This window comes from Sus scrofa, chromosome 8, assembly GCF_054392235.1.
Source record: "Sus scrofa isolate SSC_HxYL_T2T_F1_AM1 chromosome 8, Sscrofa_HxYL_maternal_Yorkshire_Landrace_v2.0, whole genome shotgun sequence".
In the NCBI taxonomy this organism is placed as follows: Eukaryota; Metazoa; Chordata; class Mammalia; order Artiodactyla; family Suidae; genus Sus; species Sus scrofa.
Genome location: NC_139390.1, coordinates 132,772,679 through 132,785,763, shown reverse-complemented (window position 1 = coordinate 132,785,763; position 13,085 = coordinate 132,772,679). Strand labels below are relative to the sequence as shown.

The following is a 13,085-nucleotide window of genomic DNA, read 5'->3' as shown; positions in this document are numbered from 1 at the left end:
CTCCCGCAACTATCTCATCTACCCATCTGAAGCAATCAGTCCGAGGGAGAAACAAAATAAAGCTAGAGATAAGAGAAAGCAAGTTTAAGGCAGTGGAGCCAGGGGAGGTCAGGTTATTGCTGGTTACTGAGAAATCATCAAAAGATTTGCCCTGGATTTTTGGGTGCAGCTCCATTCTTCACATTTCTTCTAGGTTTAGCTTTGAGGTCTTCATGGTCTAATTCAGATGAAGTTGGATTCATAAGCTACTTTTAAATTCAGGTCTCACTTTTTATTCATTGCCAACCTTGCTAGTCTCTCTAGTAATTATCTGGCTGAGGGGTGTGGGAGGTGAAAATGAGAATAGCTTATCCTAAAGTTTCCTTATAAAGAATGAACTGTTATTGTTATGCATTATGGAATAAGTTTTCAATGCATAACACTTATTGCATGGTGCAGTACTGTTCAATGTCTCTTTAAAGAAAGGTCTACAAACACAAATGATTAAAGATTTACTTAGTTATGGAAGAAAACCCAGAAGACACTGTTAGGAAGTACTTATTAACCGTTGTTCATAGTTATCCAACTCTCATCATCCTAATAGCTGAAGCTTAGTACTATGATGTGACGTGGGCAGAAAATTTCATAAGATTCCCTCACAATTAGTGATAAGCAAAGGGCAAAGTACTGTCCACTTTGTTTTCAGGAAAAACTGTGATAACAAGACTGTTTTAAAAATCTGAGGGTGTTCCTGTTGTGGCTCAGCGGTAATGAACCTGACTGGTACCCATGAGGATATGGATTCACTGCCTGGCCTCACTCATTGGGTTAAGTAACCAGCATTGCCCTTATTTGCAGAGTAGGTCTCAGATGCAGCTCAGATCCCTTGTTGCTGTGGCTGTGTGCTGTGGCTGTGGCTGTGGCTGTGGCAGCTACAGCTCCAATTCTGCCCTTAGCCTGGGAACTTCCATATGCTGCAGGTGTGGCGCTAAAAGAAAAAGATTAAAAAAAAAAAATCTGAGAAAATTTAAATGCTTAAAATGAATTTAATTTTTGTAGCTATGTTTATTTCTCGTTTTCTTTTATATTGGATCTTTCCTTCAGAGAGGAAATAATATAACATTAACTGCTTTTATTGACTTTGGATATCTCTTGGTGCAAATATCTGTGTTTCTTAAATATTATTTCTCATTTATTTGAAAAATAAACAGCATCAGTAATTAACAGTAAGGATGGTGGTTCCGGCAAATCTTAGGAATGCAGTACAGCTTATCTAGCATTTTTATAATTCATTTAAAAATCTAAATTGAGGGAAAATAATAACATGATTACCTTAGAAGAAATCGTTAATGTAAACACACATTCACAAATAGTTAACAATTTAGGGCATCTGTCACAATAATGAATTGCAATGCATGTGTATATAATATTTTATAGATCCTTGATTCATTGTAATGCTTATGAATGATGCTGGTGCCTCTCTCTCTCTCTTCTTTTTTTTTTTATTATTGAATCTCCATAGACATACGTGTACAGGCAGATGGCTGCTTCCTTTTTTCTGTCCCTAAGACGCTCATCTTCTATGTAAGATCATTGATATTTCTTCATCTGAATACCCAAAATGCAAGAACTTGACATATTCAGAAAATGTATTATTCAGTTTGCCCTTCCAATCTTAAGCCCTTAGATCTTTACCTCCTCAGAAAGAAATAAGGACCAGTGATTTTCCAAGGTCTGACGCTAGCAGCCTTGCTTCTGTCAAAAGTTCTCTCTTTTTATCTTCTCTTTCACACCTAAATAAGCTGAAAAAGCAATTGAGGCATACAATCAGACAAGACTTCATTCTCAATAGCAAAATTGCCCAGGGAATGAAAAAAGACACCTTCTGCTTAATAAATAACCCAGTAAACCAGCCGGCTATGACATGAGCGGAAGCAGCTGAGCTGACCATTTTCTCCTTATTCTTGAGGGTTGGTGCCAGTGATTCTAATGATTACTGTCTAATGTCTTTTCAGATTTCAAACCTTTATATATATGACACGGTGCTTCTGCTTGCCAATGCTTTTCATAAGAAGCTGGAGGACCGAAAGTGGCACAGCATGGCTAGTTTGTCATGTATCAGAAAGAACTCCAAGCCCTGGCAGGGAGGGCGTTCCATGCTGGAGACCATCAAGAAGGTAACTTCTGACTAGCATTCCACGCTTCCTAATTTTCATACAGAGGAGCAATAAGTAATTGTTTGATGAGGTATCTTTTAGCAGAATTTTTCTTTCTCCTTGCAGATATTGACACCTGTTCAAAGCACAAAACAGTGCAATGGATAAAAAGCAAGATCAGAAAGTCACATATGTTTGTGAAACAGATAGCTTTATTTATTTATAAGGAAATTTTATGCAAGTAAAAAATTAGTCATTAAGATATTTAAAATCACCTTCATTATATCATTAGGGTCAGAGATGCTCCAGTTATTTTGGTGCTTGTCACAAAGTACAAAAGGTTTTTTTTTTTTTTTCTTTTTCTTTAAACTACACCATCCACTAAATAAAAGAAATGCTAGACCTAGCTGGTTTTCAGTTAGATGATACATGGTAAGACATTAGATGTGATAATCTTTATTTTATCTCACAGTAAAAATGTAATTCATAAACAGCTCATATTTTGCAGCATTTGTGAACTATTTGGGGTACTCTATGGCATTCTTCTTCTTCACTGTCAGTGCAGTATTTAGCCTGGCTGTGACCTGCTTTGGCTCAGCTACCTGTTCCATTCCCAGAAGGCAGCTTCTGTTGCTTAGCTCTTCTCAAAGGGATAAGCATCCTGCAGTTTATTAGCCTCTTTGTCATGTCACCCTTGCTAGCATTTTCCATTTGTCTCATACAGCTTCTTGGATTTAAAATGAAATGATTAATAAAACAAACAAATTTCTCCTGTACCCTTTACACAAAGGAGACAGTCGTTTGGAAGTTTATATTCTTCATTGTATGCATCCTTTTTCTTTATGCATGCATTTGCCTTTTTCTCCTGAAACAGTAAGAGAAATAGCCAGTCAAATGAAACATGAAGTATTTAGAAAAGCCAGAGGAAAAAAATCTAAAAATTAACATTAAAAGAGAACTAGAGGTACAAAAGCCAGGAAATAGAGGGAAAAAAAATGTTTCAAAAAGATAAAAAGCCTGGATTTTCCTCTCTGGACTGTATCCTCTGTGCAGAAGAATCACTTTAATGAGAATTTAGGCTCTTATCAACAGAAGTGCTTGAGAATTAAATGTATTGAATATATTGGCAGAGGAGGATTTTTCAACTGAAAAATGAATAAGTCAAATCTAAACTCAAGGTGTTGCCAAAATCCCCCAGCTCTGTCTCTGCGAGAGTTGGCAGGTATGACTCCAAGGGAGGTTGTTGAACATGATTCTGATCCTGCCAATTTATTAATTCATAGTTTGGCCAGGATGCAGGAACCTGAATATATTCATCCTCCTGAAGCTGTCTCACAAAGAGAGAATAATAGCTTGGGAGGTTGCTTAGGAGACACTTATTTAGTGAAAGTATTGGTAGCAGAGAAAGAGAGACACTATAATATGTAAGTATTTCTTATGGAGCAATTCGATATGTAAAATGTTGCTGTTAGAAAATTTGTAATCAAAACTGATTGAATGTGATAACAATGACATTTTATTTGGGGAGGATATTATCATATTTTTCCCCTGTAAACTTTGAACCCAGTGGTATTTTTAAAGGAATATATCCATTCTGTGTATCTCGAGGCTAAGTTTGAATGATGTATATAATTGCCAGTGTTCAATTTCATTATTTTTTGCTCATGTTTCAAATTGGCCTTAACAATGGAGGTACGTTTTCCCAGGCATATTACTTTGTCTCATATGAGTATTTGGTTTGGGTTGTCCCATTCGGATATCAAGGCTGATGATACTCCACGCAAGGAGAAAATTTGAGAGACATTTCACTACTCACATGGGCAGTCCTGGGGAGAGTAGAGTGGGCTCATGCAGGTCCCAGATGGTGTGAGCAAAGCAGTGTGAATGGGCCGGACATGTGTAGTGGTTGAGGGACAGGGCTAAGAAAGGCTCCCATTTATGTGGGCTGGAGATTTTCCAGGCTTAAATTTCCCAGGGGTGTCAAAGAAGGAAGTACAGGATGGGCTTTTTTCATCAGCCTGTCCAGCAGTGGAGCCAAATAAGAAAGGGAGGGCAAGGCTTAAAAGAAATCTGCAGCCAAACATCACCAGTGAGGTCAGGTGCTTTATTACAATGGGAATATTCTAGTTATAAAATTCTTAACTGTATTCCAGTAACCACTGCATGCCTGTATGCAGGGCACACCACATACACTTTACAAAGCCTATGTGCTAATGCAAGGAGGACAAAGAATTAAAAGAAAGAATATCTGTCCCTTCATTAATTTATATTCTCATTATATGGATGGAAAAAAAAAGAGTTGAAAAACAATGCAGTTGATATAAGTACATAAATTACAGTAAAGGGAGAGGTGGTGGTTTCCAGGGGACTCTTATATTGTAGATTCATAATTTATTTTATGAATTGGTAGGATGAGTGCCTCCATATATCTCTTCTCTTTTCAATAATAAGAGGTTATTTCTCAAATGTATGTTTCTCCCAAATAGTATCAGCACCCCTATGCCGTTGTTATTTATGTGGATTTTTTAGATTGTTTTTGTGAAAATTATAATTTTTAAAATATGGAGCCCTCCCTCTCATGAACACGGTATCTGTTTACATAGTCATCTTTTTATAGCTCTCAGTAAGATTTATCCGTGTGTGTGTGTGTGTGTGTCTGCTCACAATCATGAAAAGGGTCCCTTTCCATTATATGTTTAAACTAGTAGGTACTAGAGGAAGTTACTGGTGTTTGATATATTTGGGGACTGCCCTGATTGACTTTGGATACTTAACTCCAGATTCTTCTTTCTTTGTGGTTTATTGTCTTGGGTTTTCCAAGTAGATATTGGTAACATCTTCAAAAAAATGTATCATCACTTAATTCTAATACTTTTTAAAACTTGAAAACATTTTCTTGGGGCATCTGGGAGCACACGCGGCCATCTGCACCTGGAGCCTTGAGGGCTTTGGATGTGGCTCTTTCCCCTGCTCTGACATTTCCGCGTCAGAGACAATGGGGCCAGGATTCTGCCTTTAGCTGCAGGCGGTGCTGGCCAGGCCTGGTGCTGCCTTGAACAGCCCGGCCGTGCAGGATGCGTTATTTTCCGGCCTCCTCTGATGCATTCTTCACTGATTCCTCTTGATTTTGTCATTAGTTCACCACTGACATATGGTGCCCCCAGCTCTTAGATTGAGGGAACCCCAACCCATGGTGTTAGAAGCACACACATGAGGCAGAGACCTGATCTAGGATTGTGCACAGGAGGGTCTACACACAGGTAGATTTGCAATATGGGCCAACAACAGAAGATATAGCGGCCGTTGAGCAGTTTCTAGGCCAAAAACCTGTGATTTAAGGAACAAATGTAAATTTGGCAATCTGCATAGAAAAATTACAGAGATTTCTTCTGCATTTTAATGACTCTCTGCTTAAAGAAGAAATATTTGCCATAGATCTTACTGAACCTCTATACATGCAACTACTTGAGAAAACTAATATTATTGGGGAGCCATTTTTATTTTTCTTTAGTTTTTTTTTTTTTTTTTTTTTTTTGCTTTTCAGGACCACACCTGTGGCCTCTGGACGTTCTCAGACTAGGCTAGGGGTCGAGTCAGAGCTGCAGCTGCTGGCCTACACTGCATCAATATAGGATCCAAGCTGCATCTGCAACCTACACCACAGCTCACAGCAACACCAGGTCCTTAACCCACTGAGCAAGGCTAGGGGTCAAACCCATATCCTCATGGGTACTGGCAGGTTCTTAACCTACTGAGCCACAGTGGGAACTCTCAAGGGGGCCGTTTTTCAATGTAAACTGTGGACACGCAAAATCCTTTGATAAAATCTGTATGGACAGCTCATCTGCGACCCATATGAGATTATCCCGACGTTAAAACATGGCACCGAATGAGGCCCTGGATGGTTACTCTGACTCAGTCTTAGAACATCAGATGCAAGTAGGATCATTCAATGAGTTGAAGATGAGGAATGTGAGATACCTGAATACAGAGGACTTGGGTCAGCTCATCACCATCAGTGTCATGGTGATCAGGATGTCCCAGCTGATTCCAGAGATGCACTGGGGACTTATTCCAGTGCCAGGTGGGCACCCACACTATCCTAGTGGAGACAGAGCTGGTCAGATCACTGAGGCTGTGTATGTATGTGCTGCCACAGCACCCACGGTGTGGTGCTGACCCACCACTGCCTCATGTTCTCTGACAAGCAGATGGTCAAACTCTAAGAATCTCCTGAAAATATGCCTGCCGGGCAGATGCCTCACCCTGTCATCCGTTTTGCTCACAATGATGTTGTTGACAAGGTTCAACTTGGGGACAGAGTGAACATTATAGGCATCTATCCAGCTGTTCCTATTGAATCAATTCAAGGATGAATAATGTGAAGTCTGTCTACAAAACCCTCGTGGATGTCACTCATTATGGGAAAATGGATGCAAAACGTCTGCATGAAGGAGATGAAGAAGCAGAACAAAATTTTTATTCGGAGAAGCATGTGGAACTGCTTAAGGAACTTTCCAGAAAACCAGACATTTATGAGAGATTTGCTCAGCCTCAGCTCCAAACATTTAAGAACAGGCAGATTTCAAAAAGAAAATCTTGCTTCAGCTTTTCCAGGGAACAAGGAAGGATTTTAGTCACACAGGAATGGGAGAGACAGATTTCCTGCTGAGATCAGCATCCTGCTGTGCAGTGACCTGGGACCAGCAAGTCTCAGCTGCTGCAGTGTGGGTACAGCCTCGTTCTCTGGGATCAGTACATACCTGGGGGGCACTCCAGCACAGCTGACCTAAGAGCATATGTAGTGAAAGACCCTGAGAGGAAGCAGCTGGCCCTGCAAACTGGGGCTCTTAGCCTGCGTGACAGTGGAATCTGCTGTACTGATACTTGAGAAGATGAATGAAAGTATAAGATGAGAATTGCTCAAAGTCAGAGAACAGCTGACTCTTCTCAGTGCAGCAGCTTCAGTGCAAATCCAATTGAGTCTCAATGTGATGCTAGAAAACACCATCATTGAAAATGTCCAGCAGCTTCACATGTTATCCTTTAGATTTGGTTTGATCTTCCTCAAGCTAGAGCCTCAGGATGAAGCCATGACAGGCATCCAGCTCACTTCCTCATGGCTCCATCCCCAGAGCAAGGAGCAGGTGGAGGAGGAGTTGGTGGACATGGCAGTCCGAAGGACTGTGCTGCCTTCAGAGCACTAGCACGCTGTTTGGGAGTTAGTAAGCCAGTCAAGAGGCTCACTGAAGCTCATATAGACACAAGGAAGATCAGTAGTAGCTGAGGAAGGATTTCTGCATATTCGCAACAGCTGGAATCATTCAAATGGTTCAGCAGAAACCCATGCTAAAGCATGATCTTCAAATAAAGTTGAAACAATTGATAGAGAAGAGGTGAAAGAGCTCCACAGAGAGGCTCTAAGCAGTCTGCTACTAACCCCTAGAGTGAAACTGTGGACATTTTTATTTTTACTGCAGGAATGAGTGCCATCTCTCCTAAATGGAAAGAAGAGTTAGCTGAAGCATTGAAAGCACTCATTTTACTTAAGGGTAAAACGCCAGCCCTAAATACCCACAATTTTTGAAGATGTTTGGGGACAATCTAACATAGCAATTACCCAAGATATCTTTGAAGAAGCACCCAGTACCTTGACAGTGATTGGAAAAATGCTTGCCTTGCTCTGAAGCTCTTATGAGCAGCATTGTGTGCTCAGCTCCTCTGCCCTTGGGCATTGCATTTGCTTCCATGTATGTGCATATGTGGGCCAATAGAAAGAAATTCTTAAAGTCATTATTTGGCTCCATAAAATTTTGGTAATGTGAATTCAGTTTTCTTTAGTAAAATCACATTTTCTTTTTTTATTAACATTTTAAGTAAAAATATGCCAATTTACAATATGTGCAACACAAATAATTTTCCTGAAGTGCTTTTTGATAGCACCAGTACTTTCAATTTGTATCTATATATTGATAGCAGGATATCAGTCCTTTTTGAAGATAGAAGTCTGCGTCTTGGTTTTTATGCTAGACTTCCTAATAGCAATCATTTTGTGCTTGGGGTTTTTATAATATGAGATGAGACTTAGCCAGAGCACATTTCCCTCTTGTAGCATTCAGTGCAATACCTTCCAGAGGCTTGTTCTTGAGGCCATTATAAGAACAGAAATAAGTGATTAGAAATGATTAGGTTTTAGGTTTTCTGCCACTTTTTCCTACTATGTAAATTTTTCCCAAATAAATGATAGAGATAATTAAAATAATAATAAAATAATTTTTTGACGAATTGCCTTAACTTCCAAACGTGTATAATTTTGGTGATAAACACCATCTCAGTTTAATAAAAATGACACAGAGTTCTGCTATTAAGTATTCCAAGTATTATTTGGAAAGAGATTTTTTTTTTTAATTGTGTGTATCCCATTTTTATCTTACTATTTTTTGTTCTTGCAACTTTTGTTTATTAGTAATTCATGCCACTTTAGCAAGGTAAAATAAAGTTAATCTAACATATTTTCAGTAATTTTAAGGGGGAGAAAACTGAGTCTCAGAAAAATTAAATGACTTCTTAAGGGTTGGTTACACAGCAAATTAGTTTTAAATACCAAGTTGTCTGGTTTCCAATTTTGTGTTCTGTGTACCATATTTATCTGTTTTTCATGGCAGTAGTGTCTGTTCACCACTGTCAAAATCATTTAGCTAAAGAAAAAATATACACACACACCCCACCAAGAAATCAAGAGTATATGCACCGTGTGTTGCTGTTATATAGACCATATCTTAGTTTTAATATGGCTTTTTCAAATTTCCTGGAGTGTACATTGGTATATCTGCAAGAGAACTATTCCAAAGCCATTGACTGCAAACAATGAAATCAGTGAAACAAATACGAGCTGATGTGCTCTGGAATAGATTGGGAGAGGACCTCCAGATGGATTTCCAATCAGTTCTCAGAACCACAACCTGAAAAATCACTTCCCTGGAACATTTGGAAGTTAATTTCATCTGTATAGATCTACCATCTTTCTCACAGATTGTGGAATAGTATTATACCCATGCAACATGGGCAGGCTCACTTTACTTACAGACTTCCTCTATGATTAAATGGCATTTTATACTTTTAGTTACTGTTAATGTTGAAATGGTTTCCAAGAGTATGCTTTGATCATTCATGTATTCATCACTCTCTGAACTGATATTTATTAAATGTGTATAATGTGGAATGTATTATTCAAACTTTTTTGTGTGATTTCCTAAAAAGGAAGTGAGAGCCTAGGAGTGAATAATGGCTAATAAGTATACAAAAAGCTATACCTTAAGGTGAGAGACCACAAAGGGCCCCAACTGTGGTAAACACAGAATTTTGTGGAATCTTAGAAGAGTCTCTAGCACTGTGAGGCACCCTAAGGTGCCTGCTTTATGGCTGGAGGAGGGCACACAGCCAAGCCTCTGTTCAAGAACCACCCTTGGCAGAAGGGAGCTGTGCCAGTCCCTTTTTGGAAAAGGGGACCCACCGACTGGCCATTGCAGAACTAGAAAGGTCGGCATGTGTAGCCTCCATCTGGGCTAAGTCGGACCTGTCCATGGGATGACCTGAGCTGCTGTTGCGGTTGCATTGCACTTTCACCCCTCTCTCTACCTAATCCCTCTTCTCTTACTCCATTTCAGTTGCTTTTCTTAGGAGCACTTCAAGTAACCCTTCTGCTCACCAGCAAATCTCTATTTCATAGCTGTTTCCTGGAGAACCTGACCCAAAACTGAGAAAATAGATTAGAAAAATTTGTGTGGAACTGATAGCATCATAACTTGAAAATTAACTGAGATATGTGAAGCTATGGAGAAGAGGATATTTCAGGTGGTAGAAGCACTCTACCTGACATATCTATTGGAATAAATCACAGGGACACCGACAAAGATGGATTAATACACTGGAGTGCACAGAACACATGGAATAGTTTGGACTGGAAAAGGATTGAGGAAAGAAAATAACTTTGTAGCTAAATAAATAACTTCAAAGAATTTGGGGGCATAGGTATGGCAAAATCAGAGCTGAGTTTTAGAAAGAATATGTATATGTCTTTTTTTTTAACTCAATGAATTTGATTACATTTACAGTTGTACAATGATCATCACAACCCAGTTTTATAGCATTTCCATTCTAAACACCCAGCCCTTCCCCCACCCCAGTGTATGTCTTTTAATTAAAGAAAAAACCTGGAGTTCCCTTGTGGCACAGTGGGTTAAGGATCTGGTGGTATCATTACAGCAGCTCAGGTTACTGCCGTGGCATGCGTTCCATCCCTGGCCTGGGAACTTACGCATGCAGAGGGCATGGCAGAAAAAGAAAGAAAAAAAAAAACTAAGAAAAATATTACACCTAAAATATGTAGTTACATATAAAAGCACTGACATTTTCTATGTATTCTACACAAGTAAGCCAATAAGATTTGATAGATCCTTATATCAAATACTTCCACATTGGTTTAATTGATCAATCTCTGCTAAAGAGATTGTAGTTATTTTCAATACTTAATGTTGGAAAATAGAATATCTCAATATTTGTGGCAGTATCTCAAATCTTTTAGTACCAAGACATTTTCTCAACTTGATGCATGTAGATACATATTATATCTAGAATAAATATATTGACACATGTTGATATCTAAATGAGTATTCTCTAAAATGGCAAAAATATTGTAATTACTCTGATTATTATATGGTAATATATTCATTCTACAAATATTTATTGAAAACTACCATATGCTGTACTGTTAGATCACAGAATAGGGAAGGAAAATAGAATTATCAAAAATAATTACAAGTGTGATCAGTTCTACCAAAGGGGAATCACCAGCTGTTGTGGAAATATGTGACTGGAGGACCTACTTAGGCTTAAGAGTGACAGATAAGTTGAAACATTTTAGATGAATAGGCATTTCCAGAAAAAGTATGGGAAGAGTATTTCAGTAACAGGGAAGGAAAACTTTTTGGTGCAAAAGCAATAGAATGTTAGCAGGCTTGGAGGAAAGAGAGTTTGGCACATTCAAACATCTGAAATAAGACTGGATTGGCTGGAATAGAGCCAGAATAGGAACATGGTTCTTCATTAGCTGAAACACAGAGAAAAGATTGTGAAGGGTTTTGTAGACTATATTAAAGTTCCTAAACTTTATTTGAGGGGAAATAGTAAACCACTGGGTTATTTTAAATAGGAGGTTGACAAAACCAGATTACACAGTGGTTACTATGTGGAGAATCCATTCTGCAGGTGCCATTGGGCCAAGACAGACTATGTGAGACCACATCATTTAGGAAGTGGAAGCTTCATTTTAGAGGAAGCTCAGGTAATGGTGTGAGTCGTAGAAACAGGTAGAAGTGAATGTCTTTAAGAGATATTTAGGTGATCAAAATAAGGTTTGGTGATTTAATATGAGTGTAAAAAGAAGGAAGAAGAAGATGGTGTCTAGGCTGCTGGCTTGAACAGAAACAACCAGTAAGTTGGAATTTTTGTTGTTGTCAGTGCTGGTTTTTTTATTTTTATTTTGTTTTTGAGGTATAGTTGATTTACATTCTTATATTAGTTTTAGATATACAGCATGGTGACTCAATATTTTTATAGAATGTATTCCATTTGAAGTTATTACAAAATAATGGCTATATTTTCGTATGCTATATATTCTTGTTGCTTATGTATTGTATACATAATAGTTTGTATCTCTTATCTCACACCTTATCTTGACTTTTCCCCTTCCCTCTCACCATTGGTATCCACTAGTTTGTTTTCCATGTCTGTGAATCCATTTCTGTTTCATTACATACATTTATTTAATTAATTTTTTAAGATTATACATCTAAGTTATGGCATTCATATTTCTCTTTCTCTATCTGACTTATTTCACTGAGCATAATACTCTGTAGATCCATCCATGTTTTTGCAAATGGCAGAATTTCATTCTTTGTTATGGCTGAGCAATAATCCATTGTATAACATATATCCTATTTCTTAATCCTTTCATTGGTTGATGGATACTAAGGTTGCTTCCATACCTTGATGATTGTAAATAATGTTTATGTTAACATGGGGTTTATGTATCTGTACGAATTATTTTCTTTTTCTTGTGTATGGGCTCAGGAATATATTTGTTGGATCACATGTTAGTTCTGCTTTTAGTTTTTTGAGGAATCTCTCTAATGGTTTTCCTAATAACAACACTAATTTACATTCCCACCAACACTGTACAATTGTTTCTTTTTCTCTACACCCTTGCCAGCGTTTTTAAAATACAGGCTTCTTGATGATAACCATTCTGACAGATGTGAGGTGATAGCTCATTGTGGGATTTTTTTTTTTTGCTTGTTTGTTATTTACCCAATACAATTTTTTTTCTTCAGCTGTACAACATAGTGACCCAATTACACATACACATATACATTCTTTTTTCTCCCATTATTGTGCTCTATCATAAGTGATTAGACATAGTTCTTAGTGCTACACAGCAGGATCTCATTGCTAATCCATTCCAAAAGCAATAGTTTGCATCCATTAACCCCAAGTTCCCAACCCATCCCACTCCCTCCCCCAATAAGCCACGAGTCTATTCTCCAGGTCCATGATTTTCTTTTCTGTGGAAGGGTTCATTTGTGCTGTATATTACGTTCCAGATATAAGTGATTCCATATAGTATTGAGGTTTTAATTTGAAGTTCTTCAATGACTAGCAATGTTGAGCATCTTTTCAAGTGCTTTTTTTTTTTTTTTTGGCTTTTTAGGGCCATACCCACAGCATATGGAAGTTCCCAGGCTAGGGGTCTAATTGAAGCTACAGCTGCCTGTCTATGCCACAGCCACAGCAACACGGAATCCAAGCTGCATCTGCAACCTACACCACAGCTCATGGCAACTCCGGATCCTTAATCCACTGAGCGAGGTGAGGGATCAAACCTGCATCCTT

At 38.3% G+C, this 13,085-nt stretch overlaps 1 protein-coding gene and 1 pseudogene across 7 annotated transcripts in view; both read left to right on the top strand.

Moving 5' to 3' along the window:
• GRID2 (glutamate ionotropic receptor delta type subunit 2) overlaps positions 1 to 13,085 on the top strand; it is a 1,344,144-nt gene that overhangs the window by 808,119 nt on the left and 522,940 nt on the right. For all 7 annotated transcript variants that reach the window (XM_084973393.1, XM_084973394.1, XM_084973395.1 and 4 more), the window contains one exon: positions 1,995 to 2,156. In XM_084973393.1, the coding sequence (XP_084829519.1) occupies positions 1,995 to 2,156 (162 nt within the window). The remainder of the gene's footprint in view (positions 1 to 1,994; positions 2,157 to 13,085) is intronic.
• LOC102163361 (DNA replication licensing factor MCM4 pseudogene) lies at positions 3,822 to 7,961 on the top strand (annotated as a pseudogene).